Source organism: Pagrus major, chromosome 13 (genome assembly GCF_040436345.1).
Source record: "Pagrus major chromosome 13, Pma_NU_1.0".
Classification (NCBI taxonomy): Eukaryota; Metazoa; Chordata; class Actinopteri; order Spariformes; family Sparidae; genus Pagrus; species Pagrus major.
The window spans coordinates 3,633,308-3,656,801 of record NC_133227.1 but is presented as its reverse complement, the minus strand read 5'-3'; the positions used below and the strand labels follow the sequence as shown (position 1 = coordinate 3,656,801).

The following is a 23,494-nucleotide window of genomic DNA, read 5'->3' as shown; positions in this document are numbered from 1 at the left end:
TTGTTTGGGAACCATTGGTGTAAGAGTTGGTAATGTTGTGGCTCAGGAGTATCTTTTGTGTTGTTTTTGGACTCCAAAAGTGATAGGATATGTTGATCAATGTTCTTACATGGGTCTTATGGTTGGACCCAAAAATAAAAGCAGATTATGCCTTTAGGAAACTAACAATTACAAAGTAAAAGCTCCTTCACTGCTACAGTTTATATTACCTACATTTAAAAGTAGATATTATCAAATAAATGATTTATCCCTTCATATGCGTTTATATAAGTTATACCTAATTAAAAGGTGTCAAAATTGTGTTTTATATAATGCTATAATGAGTTAAGAACTTGAAACAGGACTCCTTGATAGCGCTCAAAAAAAGTTTCTATGCTGATCATTTTGCTTTCCAACGGAGCCAGTTTGAATTTGTTTTGCTGGCGGTGCAGATTCTTGGGGTCAGTTATGCATGGAGTCTCCCAGGAATTATACTCTACTTAAGACACATAAGTACTCTTTTGCAGTGTTATAATCCAAGTTTGAGCAAAGTAGTAGAGGTGACACAACAGGATGAGCTGCAGGCTACAGACACAATCAGACACAGCTATGTGAACACAGCTGATGTCGGTTAACTAAATATGTTCATAACATAAGTGAACGCAGAGTTATTCCACCTGGTTGAAAACTGTGTATTTTTAAAATGTCTCAATTCAATGCAGTTTGCACAAACTGCGGTGCTGTAGCATATGTCAGGGGGCCAATTGGGATTAGCGCATTAGCATGCTAGTGAGATTATTAAAGGGCTCACTGTGTTTGCTGCTCATGTTACCGTGTATTGGTAGAACTACAAGTTAAAATATCTCTGTATGATGTAGTATTTGAGCTTTCAATTTTTATAAAGGTGATGGGTATTTGTACTTGTAAAGAGCACAGGTAAACTCTAATGCTGCTGCTAATGTTACAGCTTCTGAACTGTTGCTGCCAGCCGGAGGACTGTGTTGGACTGTTGTAGCGTCCAGCCTGACATCCACCCACAGCCTTTTTCCACCATTCCTCGTCTGTTCTCCATCTTTCACTTGCTCATGCTTCATGTTACATCCCATGGACATGTGAGTGCAAATTAACATTTCGTGTGTGTTTTGTTTTTTTGGTAGCCTCCACTAGCAGGTGAAGCAGAGATTTGTTTTAGGTCATTAACTCCCAAGCAGCGACTCAGGCCTGCATTGTTTTATTTTTTTTGGATAAAGCGCATGATATTAAATTATATATATATATATATATATATACATATATATATATATATATATCTTATTTAATTTAGATATCTTCTAATTTTTTGCACAAGTGCTTAAAATATTTATATTAACTTATAAGTTGAACTCTGTGATTGTAGATTTGGAGGTATTGTTGTTTAACATAGAGTCATGGCCTTAAATGACAGTTGAGTTGAGTCAGTCTTGCCGAACATGATCGCAACCAAATCTGAACACAAAGTGGGAGTACTCCTACGGGACATTGCCTCTTTTATCTTATTTGCCACCTGCAGAGTGTTAGTACTAGTGGTCTATTTGTGTGGCTTATAGGGAACATTGGAGGGTGTTTGGCATTGAGACCTTAAAAAGGGGATCTCAGAGCTGACTAGTCTTGATAATGTGGCTTAGTGTGTGCTGCATCCTCCTCAGCCTGACATTCACCCTCAGTCTGAAGTATCCTTCCAAACTTTTCTAATCTCTAAAAAACTCTTTGTGAGACTTAAAACACAGAGAGTAAAAAACAACCCACAAGTACATTAGCCTGCTGGGCTGACAGGGCTCCTGTATGTGTTTTGTTGTCCAGTGTGAGGGGTATAGTGTGTTCTTTTTGAAGTTCATGGTTTGAGGGACTGTGTTTATAAATGACACACTGAGCTGCAATTCAAAACTGGTTTGTCATTTTGAAACAGTGAATATTTGAACCCTCAGTACATGTGTCAGCGCAGCGTAGTGTCTGTAAAGCTTAGTTAAGCATGTTCCTCAATAAGTGTCGTGTATGGGCTGTGAAGGTTTTTAGGTAAGCTGTATTTTTTAACAAAACGGCTCAACAGAATTTTTTTACAGATGTTAGGTATTTTGGAAACTCATATTTGACCATGGCATAGTTGAATTGTAGTTTTTGTGGAGGGAACGACGAGTATATTTCATCTACTGTCTTAGGAGTTGTTTTGTTTACATGTTAAGTGAGTATTATTTTCTCTGCTGTGTTATGGGAGGTTAGTGATAATAACAAAAATGAGTTAACATTAGGTTATTAAACATACATGATTGAATGTTAACATTTAGATTTTTTAATTGTAATAGGTAACACTTCATAATAACATTATCCATAAATGGTAAATGGTAAAACTTGAATAGTTATTTTGTTGTCAATAAACAATGAAAAGCTTTATAAAATATTTATTAAGCAATTGTTTATTGTACAGGTGCAACTGATGTTTATAATACTTTGTAAATGTTTAATACATACTGTATAGTTCATCTATAAACATTATTTGGATGGCCATTAGTAAGTTGCAACTGATGTTTACAAACCTTTTAGAACTGCTGAACAAATGGTTTATAAAGAATTTCATGTTGTTAATAGTCAAGTAATTTTAAATGTACCATTTATTAATGATGGTTGTTATAAAGTGTTACCATGTATTTTCATTTGTTAAAATGTGTAGTGTGTTAATGCTGACTTAACTTATTATTTAAAGTACTGTAGATTTGATGCAATACACACAAAAAGAAGAGTTCATAAAAATGTTGAAAATAGACTATAATACAAAATTATACTCAGTTTAATAAAGTTGATGTATTTGATGATTTATATACTGACTAATTAAGTTGGATGCCTTTTCTCATGTAGGCTATAATCCATTTTTAATCTTATTGTTACTGTATATATTATTTTCCCAACTCAAAATTTCACAAAACTTGAAAAAGTTTTTTAGAGTCAGATCAAAGTCACATTTTTTTTACAGTGTATAAGCACCATATATATAGAGAGATCTTGGATACAACCTCTACTGTATGTGTGTATAATGCAGTCAGTCTAAACTGTGTGCATGTGGGCTCGGGGGACTACGTCTATGGGGAGAAGCAGAGCAGGAGAAGTTGGAGAGAGCAGCAGCCACACAGAACATGGACAGAGCGTTTACCTGGCCCTGTGCTCTGTGGGTACGCCAAGTAGCCGCCTCTTCCACGGGCCCCCCTACCTGAGCCACGCGCTGCTGCTACCGCCGCTGCTGCCACCGGTCCGTATGCTGTCGCTGGGAAGCCTGCAGGCACACATACACACACACATACATACATCACTTCCTGCACATGGATGAGTACAGCGCAGAGCTACAGGAGAATGTTGATATGAGCGCTGAGCTACGGGATAAAACCATAGCTGTCAGAGTCGGGGGCTCATGTCAGGGCGACATCTATCAGAAGACTATAACTGAACCCACTGTGATATTCAAAACCCTGCAGATCCACTGATCCAGGAGCAGAAACAGAGAGATAGCCACGAGCGACTCGCCCAACATTAGATTTAAATAAAAATGACATACTTGACATCATCGTTATGAGGCCAATATCAGATTATATTAAAACCGCTGAATAAAAACTGTTTGATTTTACAATCCCACTTCTAAAAAAAGTTGGGATGCTGAAAAACGTAAATGAAAACAGAATGCAATCATTTACAAATGAACTGTTTTTTACCAACAACGTTTTTTCAAAGTTTTCCCCCGAGCCCATGCAGAAATATCCTCATGTTTTTCACATAGTGGTGAACCTTGCTCCATGCTTGCTTCATCATTACCCAATCATGATACTATCAGCCGTTACCAACGAACCTGTTTACCTGTGGAATGAGTCAAACGGGTATTTTTGGAGCATTTCATAACTTTCCCAGTATTTTGTTGCTCGGGTCTCAACTTGTTTAAAGTATGTTGCTGGCACCAAATTCAGATTAAACATATATTTACAAAAATCAAGTGGACAATAAACATTAAATATATTGTATACTTGGTACTTTTAATTATCGTACGATTTCAAGCTTCATAAACAGTAACTTACAATTGAGTATTTACTATGATATGAACTTTTACTTCCATAGAAAAGGTCTGTCTGGCTGCAAAGGTGCAAATTCTTATTCATCTATAAAACTGTGAATAAACTGACTTTCGCAATTCACCAAGTCCCTGATTATATTAGTGAAAGCATTTGGCTCTGGGGGGTGTTTATGTCACATGCTTTGGATGAAAGATTACAGCCACTTCTGAGCTGCATAGACATGGGCATAATAGCCCCTACCTCTGGGGACTACCCCTGCATTTTGTTCAAGAGTGCTCCCAATTACTGCGAGTTTGTATGGAATCAGAATCATCCACTGTAATGCAGGACGCAAAGCATTATGCAGGTTTTTTTTGGGGGGGGGGCTAGAAGATATAGAGGAGAAAAACATTTCCCACAATCAGATGGAGACATCTGTTGGATGATTTGTCATTCAGAAGAGACTTTAATCTGTTAGCTTATGTGATGACTGAACAAGTCTCTTGTGCTTGTTTCTTCTTATGTAAACATTTAAAGTACTCCAACGCAGAGGTTTTTGAAGCTTTGAAAATATGTCTATGTAAGCATTCATGAAAAACCCAGTAAATTGTCAGTTTATGATACACTAATAAGACCCTAATACCATGCAAATATAAATCCACGTCTTTAGGGTCTGATTATTCCAACAAATATCGGCCTAATAATCAGTCTGTAATTAAGCCAAACGCAGTATCTGTGAATTGTAATTACATTGTTGGCCTTAATGAACACAGTAGCTAGAGGTGGCTGACAGAGGCTAGTCCATGCCCAGGGCCTGGGCTCCTCTCTCAGCACAGGAATGGCATGTCATTAGCGGTGATGAGATTCCTCACTCTGGGCTCAACACCGTCTATGCCTAATCAGCCTCCTAAAATTATCTCCACAGGAAATGCTTTCCTCACTAGCAAATAAAAAAAAAAAGATCTCCAAATTCCCCTCATTTCTTGATTTTCTCTTTTAGCTCTTAGTCTGTTTTGGTCACATCCTGGAGACTGTGGTTAAGACATTACAAAATGGCACAGGACACCTTAGAGGATTATTTTTTGAATGCTTGCGGAGGTGAGAGGAGCACTGGCGGGTGACCTATTTTCCGAGTCAGCCTTGTACTGCTATTCCACGAAGAGGGCCTCACACAAAAGACTGATGAGGGGGGGGGAGGAGAGGGGAGAGAGAGGGAGGTGAGAGGGCAGGGTCAGATGAGCCGCAGCCAAAGAGAAAAACACATAGCTTTTCATCAGGCGGCTGAGGAGGAGGTAATTCACAACTCTGTCGACACAATACGACCACGAATGTGCGCGTTGGGTGTCAGGTGCCGTCATGCTGCGACAGGCAGGCAGGTGAAGACGAAGAGAAAGAAAATGCCACTTTCCCCCCAAACTATCTAACAGCTCAGGATAGAATAAGGGACTCAGGCGGCATGGTGACAGGGGAGAAGGAATAGAAAGAAAAAAAAGAAAAACGACGAAAAGGCAACTCAAATCAGCCGCATTTATGCCGCTGCATCCGCGCCACACCAGGAACTGATTCCAACAGCTTAAATGATATTCTCCGCCTCTTTTCACAAAAACACAAATCAACTCTGATACTATGCTAATGATGGCCATGCACCCCTGCATTTCCACTTAGAGTGTCCCCATGGTTGCTGTGTGGAACAGTGTTTCATACAGCACTCTCCACCTCTTTTCCCCTCCCTCTCTCTCTCTCTCCTTTCCTAAGTGCTGAATCTATCTTCCCCTCGCTGCCATTGTCATGACACCCCCAATAGACCCACTGGCTTGGAAGTTAGTTGCGGGCAAAGTTGTGGTGAGAGATTAACTTTGCAGGATTAGGTGGGTTAATTAATAGATGGCTGCTGCTCATTGTTTTGTGCTCACGCTGTAAGAAGCCACCCAAGAGAAGCGCTGCAGCATTAAATCAATTTCATGGCCCTTTTATTACTGAGGAGATAAAGCCAATATTTAGCTTTCAATTCTTCACAATTATTGGGCCCCTGCTTTGCCACTTGAGTGGCTGCGCTTGGCTGGGGACAAGGACACATCTGTTTATGAGCTGTGGAGGCCCGGGGGCCTTGGTGTCCGGACTCCGGGGAACTGTCCTCAGCTTTCTCTCCTCGAGCCTGCAGCTCAGAAATTCAGCCTTCTCCAGGAGTGCACACAGAGAGGAGGAGAGATTAGACCTGAAGGAAGATGAGGACTGTCGTACGTTTCACCCTCTCTCCGAGCAAAAATAAATAAATTTCCTTAAAACAAATATTATCATTTCATTTAATTATTTATATTCACAAAAATATTATTTGTGACTGAATATTTCTACAGAAATGTTCAAATCTGAGATTATTTTTTGTAGTAACTCTCTACACACCCTACCAAAACCTTTAAAGATCCAGTGATTTGGATTTGGAGGGGGCAGGCTATTAGCAGGTGTGATATTAAAAATTCATAATTATGTTTTGGTTAGTGTATTATTATCACTAGATAATAAGAATCATTGTGTTTTTGTTACCTTAGAATGAGCCTTTACTGTATATCTACAGAGCGAGCGGGTCTGCCATGTTGCACCACCATGTTTCTACAGTACCCCATGACGGACAAACCAAGCATTGACTCTAAAGACGGCCTTTCGTATTTTTTTGTTTCACTTTTTTTTTTCCATTTTTTGAAGCTACTGTAGGTTCTCCTACTCACTTGGAAGTGGTGGGTGAGGTGATTGGTATTAAGTTGGTTTCAATCTGCAACCTCACCACTAGATGCCACTGACTCTTACACACTGGTCCTTTAATTGAGTTTATATCCAATGTCCTTACGGGTTTGATGTTAGCTTGTATTTTATTTCCGCTGTGTACAAATATTGACCAACATTAAAAAATAACTGTTACCCTGTAGGTATCCATATTCTTGACAACCTAAAATAAACTTCCGTCTACAGTAACTTGCTAAACAGAAAAACACATCCAATTCATGGCTTTGTCACTGCCATGCTGAAGGAGCACATTCTGCATCCAGAGCACATAAGGCTCCATTTTCATGACAGTACATTGCACATACCGGCTCTTTATGCCTGTAAAGTGGCATTTTTCTTGGGTGCACACCGGTTCTTTTCTCCCTGCACCTGTATTTTGTGAGTCTCTGTGAACTTGACTGTACTGAAGTAGGAGGAGAAACACAGTAGGGGCAGTGTCAGAGTGATCAAACAGCACAGTGCAATTTTTGTGTCAAGGTTTTCCCGAGATTTTTGCTCGCACTGACTTCTTGCACGGACCAGGTCAAAAGCTTTGTTTTTTCTCTCTGTTACAGAGCAGTCACTGAACTTTCTCTGAATATTGCACTGAGAAAAGGAGGTGATGTGATTGATGATATTAATTCTAGCCCCCATTTTGACCACTGGTGATGTATTCCTCATAATGTCACCATGTTTTTAAGCTGCTCTGCAGTTGCACTACATTATTTTATCAAAAAAATGTCAGATTGCTTTTGCCAGGTGGGCCACACATTGCCTGCATTTGTCGCAAATATCTAATCAAATATCACTCATCGGAGTATGTGTATTTCATCTAGCATAGGCGTTCAACAAAGCCGGGTCAGCTGACGCACAGTGACCCCTACAATTTGACCTTTATCCTTTGTAATTTTTAACCCTAACCCTTGTACAGTATGATTTTAAAACTCATCACATTACGTTCTATTTTTCACCCTTCTGCAGATCTTTTTTGGCATACTGCCTCTTTAGCCACAGACTCACTTTCTGATCCTATTACTCAGAAAACGTCACAATGAAAAGTTGTTGCATTATGCATCAATAAGGTCCTATTTATGTCCTAGCAGTCTGAGAACAGCTTGACTGATGTTAATGTAATCTGTACTGTTCTTTGGCCCAAAACTGCCAGCAGCAGCCCCCCCCCTCCCTGTCATTGACAAAGGAGCTCCATCAGTCACAGAGTACTCCACTCATTTCTGCTATAAGAAGACTGTCAACTATCTAATGCACAGGAGGAGCCCAGGGACAGCTGAGGCTCTATGGAGGCCCTATGGGCGAAATAGCCTCTGCCCTATTTTAGTATCTCTCAGAAAGTGAAAACTAATAGGGCCTAACAGAAAACTAAGACTTAACACAGCAACATTACCCCAAACTAGCCAAAAAATACAGCAGGTGCACAGGACATTAAAAGACATGCTTGTTAAATTTAGTATTGGAGTGCAGTTAACCAGGGTTAGCTTGCTGGCTAACAGAGTTTTCATGCTACGCTGGTTAACACAGTAGCTTGGGTTTGGAAAAGAGGCTTGTGAACAAGCCTTTGAGCCTGCAGCTAGTCGATTTTTGGGGGCAGACAGAAGGAGTGAGACAGATGAACAGAGCACAGAGCAGAGATGAGTGAGACAGATGAACAGAGACGGACAGCAGCCACATCAGTGGAGGAGGAAGACAAAGAGAAGAAAGGACACAGGGAATGAGAAATTGAGGGAGAAATAAGGCCAGGACATGAGTGTCTAATTTATTCTCATGGAATTCTGTAATTTGGACGAGAAAAATATGTCAAGAAATTATTATATCAACACGATAGCCATACCTACAATAATGTTCTTCTACACCACTGAATTAATGTGTTTCTATGGCACTGTTACAGTGGAAAGCAGAAAAATAATATCAATACACAATCACTGCAATGTTAAAAAAACTCAAGCACAATGTTTTTCAATCCTGAACATAAGGGCCTCTTGTCCTACATGTTTTAGATGTTTCCCTGCTTCAACACACCTGATTCAAATGACCAGCTCGTCATCAAGCTCTGCTGAAGCCTGATAACAACTACAATACAATACAGTACAGCTGTATAACGGAAATTTACCACGATCAACTTTTCCTGAGAGTTTTAATAGCGATCCCTGATAAAATCTTATATCTTCCCACCCCTGACTCAGTTTCATATTAAAACTGGGCTACTCTCATTGTAAACAGATAAATGGAAACCAAACAGAATGTTTAAAAAGACAGTTCTGTCTGTTCAAATTTAATATATAAACATCCAAAGAGCTTTCTTGAATTTGTAGATATGAATCTTCAGAGCACTGACGAATTATTAATGTAGTTTTACAAACACAGAAGATATCAATGCACTGATGCTCGATACCTTAAGGCTTCTCTGTATCTGCAGTGTTGAACCAGGTCGCTCCTTTTACCCTCTGAGGCAAATATACAAGTTGAGGTTAAATGAGCACACTCCTTCTATTTAATTGAGCAGTTCATATAATTTTTCAAAAAGCTACAAGGATGAACCAACAAAAAGATCGGAGCAAATCCAAAGACAAAATTTGAGAAAATAAAAAAAAGAAATCATACAGGAGGCGCATGTTTTTTCCTGTCACTGTATGACAGTAAGAAGGACAAGCCAGCGGAAATAAGTCTGTTGATAAGTCATAGCGGAGGCAGTGAAGCACACTGCCGCCTTCTCACAGGAGGAGGGAGGCGTTCTGTCAAAGATGGAAAACTGACTCCACTTCACATTTTGCTTCATCAATAACCTTTGATAAGATATAGAGAAACACATCGAGACAAATAAACAAAACAAAAGAGAAAAAATATATCAAAGTTACAAAAGAGACAGCCACCTCACAAAACATCTTTTCATCTCCAGACTGACAAGTGTCCCATTGTTGTCATCCTTCAGCACTACTTTGTTGTTGCTGAAAGCATCTCTGGGTTGTTGTTATCAAAGGCATAAATCACAGAGCTGGAGAGAGCCAGGTGGCTTTCATATGAACTGCTGCACACATGCTCATGTCTCACCTCTCCTCTGATCAGCGGAGACCTACAGTACACACAGAGGTTTCCCCTCATGTAAAATACAGAGACGGCTGTCTGGGAATGAGCCAGAGAGAGAGAGGGGGAAAAAGCATTTACATGCACACCAATAATTCAATTATAACCACACTAATGCAATACGCATATTATTGCAACTCTCATGTAAACACCTTAACCGGGTTATCTTACTCACATTAAGGTCCTAATCAGAGTAAGCATAACTTGATTAACAAAGCTGGGTTGCTTGTCAATCATTCAAATTAATCTTGCCATGTGTATGTCTGCTTTCTCTCACTGTTTGGATTCTGTGCACGCGCCACAAAGGTCACACAGTGAACAGGATGCCGAGCGGTATGTTTGAAACACAGCGCTGAGAGCAGAGATAACTAAAATTAAACAGTTTAATGGCAGCTCGAGCGCTTACATGAGGATGCTCTAAATTCATCCATGGCAATGTGTTGTTCCTTTGTTCTGTTAGAGAGAGACAGACAGTGTGCAATGTGCATAAGCAGACCGTGTAAGTGTTGCAGTTGAATATCAATAAAATATGTAAATATAAATACAGCAGCGTCCCACTTATGCTACAAACTGTTCTGATGAACTGTTCACAATGTTGAGAAATGAAAAAAACAACCGATCACAGTTGTCTTGATTTCGCCAGTGACTTTGTGACAGATGCCAAACATTTTTACTGGCCATGGGTACTCCGGCCAAAAAATAATGTCACTAGCTATGTAATCACAATCCACCATCTAAATGGCGATCGTTTCTCTCAATTTTGAAATAAAGCCAGATTTTAAATAGCCTGTGAATTTCTCAATTTGCACCATTAAAACTCAATATTGCAATAAAGGTCCAGTGAGTCGAATTTAAGGGGATCTATTGGCAGAAATGGAAAATAATATTCCTAAATAGGTTTTTTATTAGTGTATAATCACCTGAAATTAAGAACCATTGTGTTTTCGTCTGATTCAGTCTTTTATATCTACATGGCAAGCGGGTCCTCTTCCATGAAGCCTGCCATGTTGCATCGCCATGTTTCTACAGTAGCCCAGAACAGACAAACCAACTCGTCATCTGCCATGACGCTAGCTGTAACTCATTTCGCATTAATTCAAATACATTACCTCACATAAAAGTCACATTAGTTGGCAAGGTTACTCGTTTTTTAAATTTTTTTTAAAAACATTATTAAGATATGCTAGTAGTCAATTAGGTTATGCAAACATTGTTTTGCTCTCAAGCTCCAGAAATATTTTCAGGACAATGACACACCACCTGACTAACAAACGGCGTGGGGGTGAGTAGATAATGACTGAATTTTCATTTTTGGGTGAAATGTTCCTATAAAAGAATAAATGTATGACAGCTTTGAAAAGATCTAATGTACAATATTGAGCCAAGCACAGATGCCATATGATATTCCAGCATCATGAGATACTGCTGATGTTGGTTAGCATTACAGCTGCTCGCGTTAACTACTCAACTACATTAAGTGTTTACCGCAACAGCTGACCACACAATGTTATGGATCTCTTACTACTATGAGCCTCCCTCAGGGGTTATGTCGTAATACTGCTAAGAGTGCTTTAAATACAGTATAGGAGCAACACATTGACTCTACAATACCAAGAGCACCAACCTCTATACAGCATGATAAGGATAGTCAATTTTCTGTTGCTCACTGATATGATCGTACATGACTTCACGGCTGTATGTGTGTGTGGTCCAGCGCGTATGTGTTTGTTTGTTTCTCTGTGTGTTTGTATGTCCCATTGACTGAGCCGTGACTCTTTTTTTGCCAAATGGTTTCTGTATGTAATGAAACCATTTGGCACACTGATCCTTTGCCATTAAGACTTTGTGGCTTCTTATTGGGGAGAGAAAAAGTCAATTACAGAAGTGGAGTGAGCTCGGAGCTCAGCAAAGCCAGGCTTTATGGTAGTAATTGCACACGTATCTGATACCTTTGAACAAAATGATGAGGCCAGGACAGAGATATATTTGGTAAAAATTAAACTGGGTAACCTTTCACAAGCGCACACGGAACTGAAATCCACCACGCTGGAGGAGAACTGTTCTGTCCTTTTACAAGACAGAATCATTTACTTAAATTAGTTTGACACACCAAGTCATATCATCTCATCCTCATCCACTGTAACTATATCATATCAAAGAGGTTGGACAGAAAAGGATGTAAAGCGGCGTATTCTGAATTCAAATGCCACACGAACATGCATCTGCCTGCTGAGGAGAGCAGTGTGTCTAGTAAAGCCACAAGATGGTAAACAATAAAAAAGTGAATTCTGTGGATCTCTCCACAGGAAGGTCAGAAGGTGAGGTGACGACGAGCTACAGACTGGAGCTAGTGATGACTGAGTAATTTGCTCAAGGACACTTCAGCAGGGTGGGTTCTTGCTGATGAGGGGGCTCAACCCAGAGCCCTTCAGCTGAAGAGCAGTCTCCATATTCACTATGTTGTCTGTCAAAACTGGAATAATGAATTGAAGATTGCCACAACATTTTCTATATGACATGGTGTATATAGCTATATAGATGACTTTGGCCCTGAATGAATCAATCATAAATTGGAACTGTAACAATTTAGATCAGGGAACACATATTTACCATTAACCATTGCTTATTTGCCTGCATATTAGTAGCATATTGGCTTTCTATGAGTCATCATGAAGCACTTAACTAAGAGTTATCCCTCAATATCTTCCTAGTAGGTTGACACCCATACAGGCTTTACTAGTGAATTAGTTATGGGGAGGACCTCACTTTCGAATTGGGAACATATTTAGGGTTAGAAAGAGAGAGAGTTTTTTATTAAACTTAAATTATTGCTTCTACTATGGGTGAGTAGGTTACATAGTTAAATGCTTTTGTTGTTTGTCTGTTTAAAGTGTTTCTGTTGTTAGTTTATCTGATTTTTATGCCATTCTATGTCTGACTTCCTGCCTGGCTCGATCTGCTCTGGTGGTACTTCTACCTTACAAGGCTCATATGAGCAAAGCATATTAAGTTCATAATTAATATGCAACAACTTCCTTACCAAATATCAATAATCAGTAATTCAAAGATTATTAAGGGAAAACTCTTAGTTAATGGCCTAGTAATAAGGCATTAATACGTCTTCATAATGACTAATAAAGACCCAAATTCTACTAATATCCATGATAATCTGCAGATGTTTAATGGTTAATATGCGTTTCCACTAACTCTAGTCTCTGAAACAGCAAACTCTGCACACACTTCACACTGCTGTACATTGTGTGTGAGTGACTGTGATGTTGTGATGTGGTGAAGTGAGCTCAGGAAAAGCTCAGTGTCTTTTCTTTCAGTTCTCAGTGACAAGAGTGCAGTTTCTTTGTAGCTGAAGTGCATGGCAGCATAGCATCAAAGAGGACAAACTAGGCTCTTTATTGAAGTGTAGCCGCACTTTCGACCTCTTCTTTGTGCTCCTTCCCATGCACTTCAGTAAAAAGGAAACAGCAGCTCGGCTGCGGAATTGATCTAAACACATTCTGCTTGCACACAAGCCTCAACATAACTCTCAGTCACTCACACACATTCAGTAGTTAAAAAAGGAGGAATGGAGAGCGAAACAATAAGGCACGGGGAAAAAATGCATTTCAAAAAGAGAGGAGAAATCTGCCAGAATAGATAAGGCAAAAAACATTTAAATCCATTTGGTTCTGGAAACGGCAACATTGGTTCGTGAACGGGACAGTGTCTTGGTTCAAAACCCTAATATCCAAGGCAGTTCATGATGGTGACTTAAATAGAGAGAGACAGACAGGGAGGACACAGATGTCTGACCTTGCAGTGGTGCTTATGTAATGGTCTGCTTCAGTGCATTTAACTGCAGTGCTCCTTTCCAACCTGGGATCAGCAAAGGCAACATGTCTCTGCAGTCCAATCTCCTCTGACATCACTTCTGACACTCAGAGAGTATAAAAAGGTCCTGTGAGCTCCGAGTGAATCAGTTGTTATGGCCCTGCCTGTGTGGTCCCCATAGAGCCAATCATACTAATTAAACTAGACTACTTAAGCCTCCTCTCATTAGTGTCCAAGTAAACAGCCTTAATATTTTATGCATTTTAATGTCCATCTCCCAGTTCTGAGGGTGACAGTGGAGGGGACAGATGAATGATGAAGGGGGGTAATTTCAGGTCTTCTCAAATAAAAGTGAGTGCATTAAGTGTCATTTCACCATTCAAGTTAAATATGTGTTTGTGGATTTGCACTAATCAGTTTAAACTTGCTTTAGCAGGGGTTACTGATTAAGAATGAAAATAAAACATGATAATGCCAGTAATAATAATAATGATAAGAAGAAGAAAAAGCAGCTTTGCTGACACTATTTCACAAACATGATTTTATAGCCATGTTAAAACACTTGCAGACTCTATAATATTTGAGCCAGCTCCAAGGACTGCAGTTACACAATCTACCACTGCTCCAGATACCAGGGGCAAGTAGGGTAAAATGTGGCATGACCCAGAAATAGCACTGCAACATTGGCTTCCACTTGATTACTGGGGCTGTACACAATGTTTCCACATAGAGTGGAGGTAGGCAGAGGGCTGTGCGATAAGATTATGAATATATGCATGTATGTTTATATATGTATGCATGTGTGTGCATGCACTAGGGAAAGAGTGAAAGAGAGTAACTGGAGGGCTATTAGCACAGTCAGCAGGAGGGAGGTATGGAAGGACAGAGGGAAAGGAGGGGGCAGCTGTGTAGAGACCTAGCAAGTACCCAAGTTGCTGGGCCTGGAGCTCTCGAACAGTGGGTGGCATCAAAACAACAGGCAGTAGACACCGAGCATGGTCTCACAGGCACACACATATTGTACTCCTCTGCCTGCTTCCATGTCTGTGCTGCTGTTCTGTGCTCCTGCTGGTCTCCAGCAGTGTCCAAAGGTGGCAGCCATGTATGAGGCTGGGGCAGCTAAAGTTTCATTTCTAGACCAGCGGCTCAACAGCCGAGACGTAATGAGCTTTAGTGTTGCCACTCTGCCTCTTACAGCAGCTCATCTTCCCCACCACAGGAACCTAGACTGTGGGTCTCCATGGCAGACTGTTTGCCTGCTTCAGTGTGTGAGGATGTGTCTGCTGTCCTAGGGTGAGTTAAGACCCGGGCAAATGAGGTGAGCCATCTCTTCCACTTTCAGGAAATAGCCAGCCTTTCAGCGTTGCCTCTGTCAGACTGCAGTAGCTGGTTTTGCAGAGGCAGGTGTTCGCATACACCCGAGGAGGCACACGTGCATGTGCAAGTGACCTGACTTGTGTGCATGTGAGCATGCAGACAGACCAGTACACATTGCATCTGCACAGAAAAATATGTAAATGTAGGTGGAGTGCTGTTACACCTGTTGAATCCATCCAGTTTCTTGACTCAATGTCCAGGGTACACATACAGCACATTGGTACCCTATAGTGTCTTCCTCTGAGAGTAAGGCACATGTATAGGAAACAGATTTGAGGGCTGTTAATGGAGACCAGAGCTGATCTGAGAGCAGTCTAGCCCTCTGACTGCACACACTGAAGTAGATAGGGCGTGACATACAGTGCTGTCCACTGACGTCAGAGCAGCACACTCACTACTGTCACAGTCATGGCCTGAAGAGCTCAAAGAGTCTGGATGTGTGATGGTGTTCCTGTGTGTGTGTGTGTGTGTGTGTGTGTGTGTGTGTGTGTTTGTTTGTGTGTGTTAGAGAGAGAGTGTGCAGTCAGCATTGCTGTGGAGACAGTGAGTCAGACAGGCAGACAGGAAAGGAGAGAGAGGCCCCTGGTACAGTCCCTCTACCTCCTTTGCCTTCAAACACAGCCTTGAAGAGTCTTTGATTGTGTCAGTTTTATGTGTCTGTGTATGTGTGTCCAAGGGTGTGAGAGAAAGATGCGTTGTGCATGGCCGTTCAAGTGTGTGAGGTCACGACGCTCCTCGTCAGGCTCTATTTTAAGGCCTGCGACTCATGGAGTGCCCCGGCCTCCACAGACCCATTGGGCTAATGATCAGCCTTGGCAATTAAAGCCAATCTGTGAGTCAGTGTGGCATCAGGAGGGCCATCTGCTTCCAGCCCTGTAGCACTCACTCTGGCCTGTGGGACCACTTGCTGGGGTCACAGCTCACCCAGCTTGTAGAGAGATGGTCACAGGATCTAAGGAACAATCTGCTGTGTAACTCCAGTTGAATAGAAACCTGTTCTACTGATAGCACCGCTGTGTGTGCCGCCGTCCCTTCTCATGGGTGCAGTAAAAACACAAACAGTGGGATCTGTCTTATGGAGGACAATGTTGCATGCACCCATGACACAGGTAAGCTCCTCATCAGCCTCAGGCCACTGATTTTTTCCACCTGTTCCAGGAGTGTAGCCAAGAAGTGAGGTACTTATTGTGCTGAAATGGGAAATATAAGATGTCTGCATGCTTAAGAGAGCTTCCGGTCTGCTGATAATGACTGCGCATGGTGTCCCAAACTGCATCATCATCCACACAGGAAGTAATGAACTATAGCTAGCAAGTTTGAGAAGATATATTATACACTTTTAATTAAGCCAGTTTTACACCAAAATTAGCATGTATATGCAGGTATCTTAAACGTGAGTAGACTCTAATATTGCTAAAAATGGGCGATTGACTCCATTCTCGTTGCCATTAGATGGATGTTTCACTTTGAATGCAACAAACACGCTGGAAAACAGGGAAAAGTAGAAAGCAGCATGGAAGGGCAAGCACTTTCAAAAAATACTTTGCCAGCAATTGGACGAACCATCTGTCTATCACCATCAATCACTGGCTAACTTCAACCAAATCAGATCGACAGTAGGCGATCGCTACCACCAGTGAAGCCAGTTGGTAAATCAAACTCTTGCCGAAACCAGTCGCAAGAGTTTGATTTACATCCTTTTCATCAAGAAAAGCCCTTCAGTGCCCTTTTTTGCTCTGCTTTCATGGAAATATAATCTCCAGTTCTGATATCACTGATGGTAAAGTAGCATCTGCGCTAACCTGTTGAGGAGCTGTTTTCAAATGAAGAGTTGCTTCTCTCGCTGTCCGTAGCTCTTCATACGCTACTGATTGGTAGAATCACTGTGTGTTTGGCAACAGGTGCATAGCTTGAAGCCTGGCAAGATGGATTAGTTAGAACACATGATCACCTAAGCTTGTGAATCCAGCTGCCTGCAAGGTAAATAAATACCGGTGACTACTTCAGATTCATTTCATTCTTTTCATTCACCCAGGAATGAATGGTACTCTTTCCCACTGAACACTAACGCCAGATGTTAGTGGATTTTTTGTCCAGTGTTAAAAGAGGTATGAGTGAACATTGAAACAATGGGATCTTCTCTGCAGCCATACTGGAACAATGCCAGTTTGAAATGAATGGAGCAGAGTTCTTGAAGTCAGACTCTAGCAGGATGTAAAACACCTTTAGTTGGTCTTTGATTCTGACATTGTGATGAACTGAAAAGACTTTAACGCCTGAGGGCCTTTACTATGCAAAGGAGCTACTGGAAGTGTTGAGTTTGCTTTTGCACTATATTAACATATGAAAAGGGTTGTTCTTTAGCATGTTCACTTGCTATCGGCAAAACTTTGTTCTATAAAACTGGTCCCATCACATCACAGCCTTACCATCTCGTCCTTGACCACTAACCTTGCAGAAGCTGCCTGTGCTTCAGAAGTTCATAGCTCTATCAAGTCCATGTCAACACCTTTTCGTCTCCAAACAGCAGACAGTTGCTAAACTCTGGGAGGCTAACTGGAGTTTCAGGCCAATGCCCTGCTGTGACCTTTGGTGCATTTATCATATGCTTGGTTGGCTCTGCCCCAGTTTATAGGGGCATGCAGCCCTCAGGAGCAGCCACCATCATACCAATTGCACAGGTCAGCAGCTCTCTTCTCCTATATGCCACTTGCTGAGAAGACAGCTGCTTCCTGTACCTTTAAATTCTTATCCTACAGGGAAAGTGGGGTCGAAAGGTCAGCAGCCTTCTTTCCACTGTTACTTACGGTTGCACAGAGCAACATGCACCTTCTATAGGTGTAACCCCAACCCACACAACATCTGCTGCTCTGTGGCCTGTATTTGAGGCAGAAAATCTGTACTGTACCAAAACTTGGAGCTGGATAAGCATGGATCAGTCAATCCTCAAATGCATTTTTACTGGTTAAAAATATTTCAATATCCTAATGTTTTCTGTTCGTGTTTCTTTTTGGTAGATTATCCAGTTTCCCTAACACCTGACCTAGATCTTTTCCTCAAAAACTAAAGGGCCGGCCAAAATGGCAGCCAAAACACTCATCCTCAGTGTACAGACAGTCTCGTTGTCACCCAAACCACCCTGCAGCTTTTTATATTTACTAGCAAGAGAAGCTGTAGAATTCAAAACCACCTGCTAGGCTGAAATCCTGTTTACATCCACCCAGAAAGAGCAATCTACTCCATGCTGATTTAAAGCCTTTGAAATGTCATTTTCTGTCACTTAGATATGATGGAGTGTGCTGTTGTGTCTCAGGCATGGTCGGTTGGTGGAGTTGGACTTGTGGAGGGACACAGGCTACCGCATTACTATCTCACACATCATGTATACCGGGGAAACAGATCTGACAAGAAAAGGAGATGGAAAAACAATCCACCAACTACAACAAACCTATCCAAACACCTATCCAGCCTGGATAGTTTATCTCTTTAGTCTTAAGGTAACTGGTAACCCAAAATTACCCACCCTTCTGTCCTCATTGCACCCTTGCAACACTTACCACTGCCCTCTCCCCTCCTTAATCATCCTTTGCCTCCATTCTTTTACCACTTAAGAGGCTGACTCACTGGACCTGAATTGCTGTTTGTCTGTCATGACATCTGGAGTAGCTGGATGACTGAGTGTTATGTCTTCCTCTCACTCAGTCTGCGTCTCTCCCCTGATGGGACCCCACTAACATCTTCATCCCTGGTTTTTCAGTGTAGCATAATGACCTCCTAGTAGCAGCCCTAATGGAGCCATAATGGTCATTTATGCCAGGGGAGGCTCTAAGGGCATGGCTGTGGAGGCAGCGCGTCGCACAGGAAGACGGGAGAGCGGAGAGAAGCTCCTGGTGAAGTCCCTCCACCTCTGCCTTATCCCTTCATATGCAGCTCCTGAATCTCAGTCTTTGTATGAATACAGCTCATCTGTGTGTGTGTGTGTGTTTGTGTGTGTGTGTGTGTGTGGGCATGTAAGTGCACATTAATGTGTGTTTAATGTGTTTAGGAACTGATACAAGACTGGTTAACATAGAAAGTACAATATGAAGAGTGCAAGAGCTACTGCTTTTGATGTTCACTTCTACATCTTTTTCACATGCATTATGCACATATAAAACTACATTCTCTTTTTTAATTGCACACGAACAAGCTTCCTATTCATGCATACACCATACACATAATTGAGTACACTGCCATTCTTACGCCTGCGTATATATTTGCCGCCACCGCTGGCAGAAGTTACACTGCACATAAAGTACAGTGAACAAGCGTAACCTCCACTTATTGCTTAAAAAACGTCTTCTTTCCAGCCATTTGCATTTTAATACGTGCAGTAAACACATGGACCTTTCACTGTGTGCAGTCTTAGCCTGGGGTGAAAAAAGGCAACACTTCGACGTACTGTTAGGCTGTGATCAAATAAGATACTCTTTTGAATGTGGCTTTCAACGCCTTAATCACGCGAGGTCCTCCAAACGAGACACCTCATGCTTTAAATGCGGCACATCTCGGGACGTTCCCCTGGGCGCTGCAAGTTGAATAATACAATAGCACATTCATCAGCTAGCTAATGCTAATTAGACTGTCGCACAGAAATGAGAATAATGTACAGTAATGTTCCTTATGCCTTGTCAGCTCTGGCTTGCTCTGTTTCTGGCGAGACCCACAGCTGCTTTTTGAGTTAAAGTAAGGAAAAATACAGCATCTCACCTAATCCATTTGTATCTGCGTTTAAAAACATCAAGAAAAAAATGATTATCCTACTGTGGGTTTGATCTTCTCAGATAATCATAATGTGTCTTAAACTCTACTCCGATGGGATGACAAACACAGACATGGCATGAATTTATGGTGAGCGTGAAATGGCTGTAGCTACATTCCAGGTGGTAAGAACTGTAGCTAAGCACTTCTTCCTCAACTTGAAATTTAAGCAAGAAATATACCAGATGCAGTAAAGCAAATGTCAGTCAGCTGAAAACAGGACAGATATTTCTTCTACCGCAGCATAAGGCAAGGATCCTAATTTCAACAAAACTTGAGAATTTCCCCTCTTTTGAAGCTGCCTGAAAATCAGCGCCGTCCAGCCACTTTTAACTGCTGTATCTAGGGAATAGTGCGCTCTTTAATGTCTGACAGACTCACAGCGAGGCACTTTTGTTCCTCATTTTAATTCAAAGCTACTTTCAGTTTTAGTTTGCCCCTTTCTAGCCTGATAAATGTTAGCTCTGAAGTCGGATTATTTAAGCCAAGTTCTGTAATGCTGTGTACACTGTGTTTTCGTACTTTGATTCTTGCCCTAGCTGCCATCCAGGATGAGAAGTGTACAATGTTGTGAATAGTGAATGTTACTTTCAACGTTTCTTTGGGCAAATGCACACATCTCTCAAAAACAGTCGCAATTATGAACATCTCACTGTCGTACAGGTTTTGACATACCTTTCTGAAAAGGAATATCACACCACTCACTACTTAATTTATGTGTGGCTATATTCTTGACTGAACAATACAACTGTCAATTTAAATTAGTTAAACATCATATTAACAACAAGCCCTCACTGAGATGCACAATGATCCTACAGCTGTACATTCACAGGCAGCTGTGTGTGGGTTCAAAAGCTGTAAATAAACTGAGGCTACATGACTGACATGTCGACTACCCACCTCAGCTCAGTTTAAGTGATACTGAAACCTACATTTACAGATATGAACCATCCTGACATCACTCTAAGCTATCTGACAGTTTTTTACAGGATACCTGCCAATTTTGTCACCGTAGAAGAAAAGCATATTTATTACTGCATCCAGCTGATGATGGTGACAGTGCATCAGCTGTTTAAGAGCTGGTTCACCCAAACTGTGAACAAAGATTGTTTCTCTCTTAAAAGGTCCAGCGTGAAGGATTTAGAATTAAAATATTATTATTATTATCTATTATGTTTTCAATGTTATGTTTTCATTAGTGTATAATCATCAAAAAATAAAAGTTTTGGTTACCTTAGAATGAGCCTTTTATATCTACAGAGGGAGCAGGTTCTCTTCCATGGAGTCCACCATGTTGAATCGCAATGTTTCTACAGTAGGTCAGAACGGAGTAACCAAACACTGGCTCTAGAGAGGGTTGCAATCTGCAACCTTACCACAAGATGCCACTGAATCCTACACCCTAAACATTTAACTTGCACTCCCTGACATCAAGAGAACTCTATTATTAGGTACGCAGATGACACCACCATGATCAGCTGCATTACAAACAACGATGAGAGTTCATATCGGGAGGAAAATCAACAATCTTGCACAGTGGTGCTTATAGAACAATCTAATGCTCAATGTCAGCAAAACTAAGGTGCTGATTATTGATTTTAGAAAGAAGAAGGCAAAGACACACCCCTGTCTACATCAGTGGAGCTGAGGTGGAGCATGTGAACAGTTTCAGGCTCCTGGGAAACAACATCAAAGAGAACCTATCATGGTCACTGATTCCACACCACCACCCTGGTAAATAAAAAAGGCACAGGAAAGGCTCCACTTCCTACAGAACCTTAGGAAGGTTAAATTCTGTATCCAAGTTCTTGGCCACTACAGAGGAGCGATAGAAAGCATTCTGACTGGAAACTGGCATGGTTCGTGCACAGCCCAGGACAGGAAGGCTCTTCAGTGGGTGATTAAAACCGGCCAGAACATCATTGGTAAGCATCTACAGAGCATCAGTGACATCACTGAAGTGAGATGTCTGCACAAAGCCCAAAGGATACTAAAAGACAACACCCACCCCAGACACAGTCTGTTCACCCTGGTGCCATCTGGCAAAAACAACAAAAGTATTTACTGCCGTACCACCAGACTACAGAGCAGCTTCATTCCCCAGGCTGAGAGACTTTGTTTCTGTTATGTAGCATCAAGTGACTCAATTCAGTTTTATTGTACAACCCTGGTGTGGAGTTTAATTTAATTCTCAGAATTTCCAGAATAAAACTGTTCACATTGACGTCTGTGGATTATTCAGAGTAATGGGGACACTGATTTTGGAAAGACACGTTGCTATTGAATTTCTTTCATGCTGTAAGCATGAAAGAAAATTCCATTCACCTCCATTAACTTGGGGCGGTGGCATCAATCTCAAAGCCTAAGCAAATATAACCAAAATGATCTGCATGGCTAGATACCAGAAGAAGTACTGTAGGGGAAAAATTTGAAACGATTTGGTGTCAAATACATTTTGATTGTTGGGTGAATCAATTCTTTAAGTAGTCTGCTAGTGCAGGATGGGGTTGTCATGTTGTTACCTTTTCCAGTAAGTTAACCTCAATTACGCAAAAATGTCAATCAAATTGATTAACACTACTCTCAGAAGCAAGGGTTATCAGACTCCCAAACATAGCTTTTTTTTTTTTCATTTTCAAAAACATTTTCCGACTGTGCAGGATTTTTTTGGTCAAAGCAAAGAAGATGCTCAAAGAGTTCAAAGTGAGGTTACTTGAGGGACTGATAATAAATATGGAGATTCAGCTGCATCTCATTATTTTCTGTGAAAATCACATGATGATGGCAGTGCAGCGACACAAGTCTGAGGGACTGGTGTGATTTGAAGGTAAAGGCAGTAACAGCCTCAGCACAAGTCCAGGGGTACATCCACACAGAGTGCAGCAACATGAAAACACTCACATATCACATTTGCATGCATACATTACTGTTGCCTCTGCTTTCATTTGACACTGAAAACACCACTGCATGCATGTATGTACAACAGCGCAATCTGAGAAAAAGTGACATATTTTGTCACAATGGGATGCGACACAGACGACTGTCATGAGTCATTGTGTGTCATTGTGTCTCTGTTAAGAATGTTAAGCTGAGAAAAATGTGTTACTTAAACATAGCGAACAATCAAGTAATTGCGTCCACCATTACAAAGAAAAGCTGTAATGAATCGTAAAAGACACAAACACACTTGTTGTTCTGGGGATGTTGCTAATCATTTGTAACACCTCCTTACCATTTGTAATTCTAAGGTAATGGTAAACATGTTGTCTTGATTGTCACTACACAGGCAGCATGCAGCATCATCTTTGAAATTAAATTCCAACTTCAGTTCAAGCATAATGCTGAAATGATGCTGCCACAAGGAAATCAGTGTGTGATTACAGCAGTGCATATAAAATACAGCTTGGAATTTTTAAACTGAGCAAAAAATGAGAGGCGTTTTTAATAGACACTCCAATCCTCTTTCTGTTGTCAGTATGAATGCATCCTGTAATGGTTCAACAAGGGATAAACATACTCTGAGTGCAAAGATTATTTCCATGTACATGTGAAAAACTGAGAATTTATACATGATTTCATATTGGAGCTAATTT

The 23,494-nt window shown here is 41.0% G+C and overlaps 1 protein-coding gene across 6 annotated transcripts in view; it reads right to left on the bottom strand.

Annotated features, from left to right (window-relative positions):
* Positions 1 to 23,494, bottom strand: part of LOC141006798 (RNA-binding protein Musashi homolog 2) — a 259,908-nt gene that overhangs the window by 25,488 nt on the left and 210,926 nt on the right. For 3 of the 6 annotated variants that reach the window (XM_073479045.1, XM_073479044.1, XM_073479047.1), the window contains exon 11: positions 3,218 to 3,280. In XM_073479045.1, the coding sequence (XP_073335146.1) occupies positions 3,218 to 3,280 (63 nt within the window). Of the gene's footprint in view, positions 1 to 3,160; positions 3,281 to 23,494 lie in introns of all 6 variants that reach the window. The other 3 variants (XM_073479043.1, XM_073479042.1, XM_073479046.1) reach the window with 1 other exon arrangement.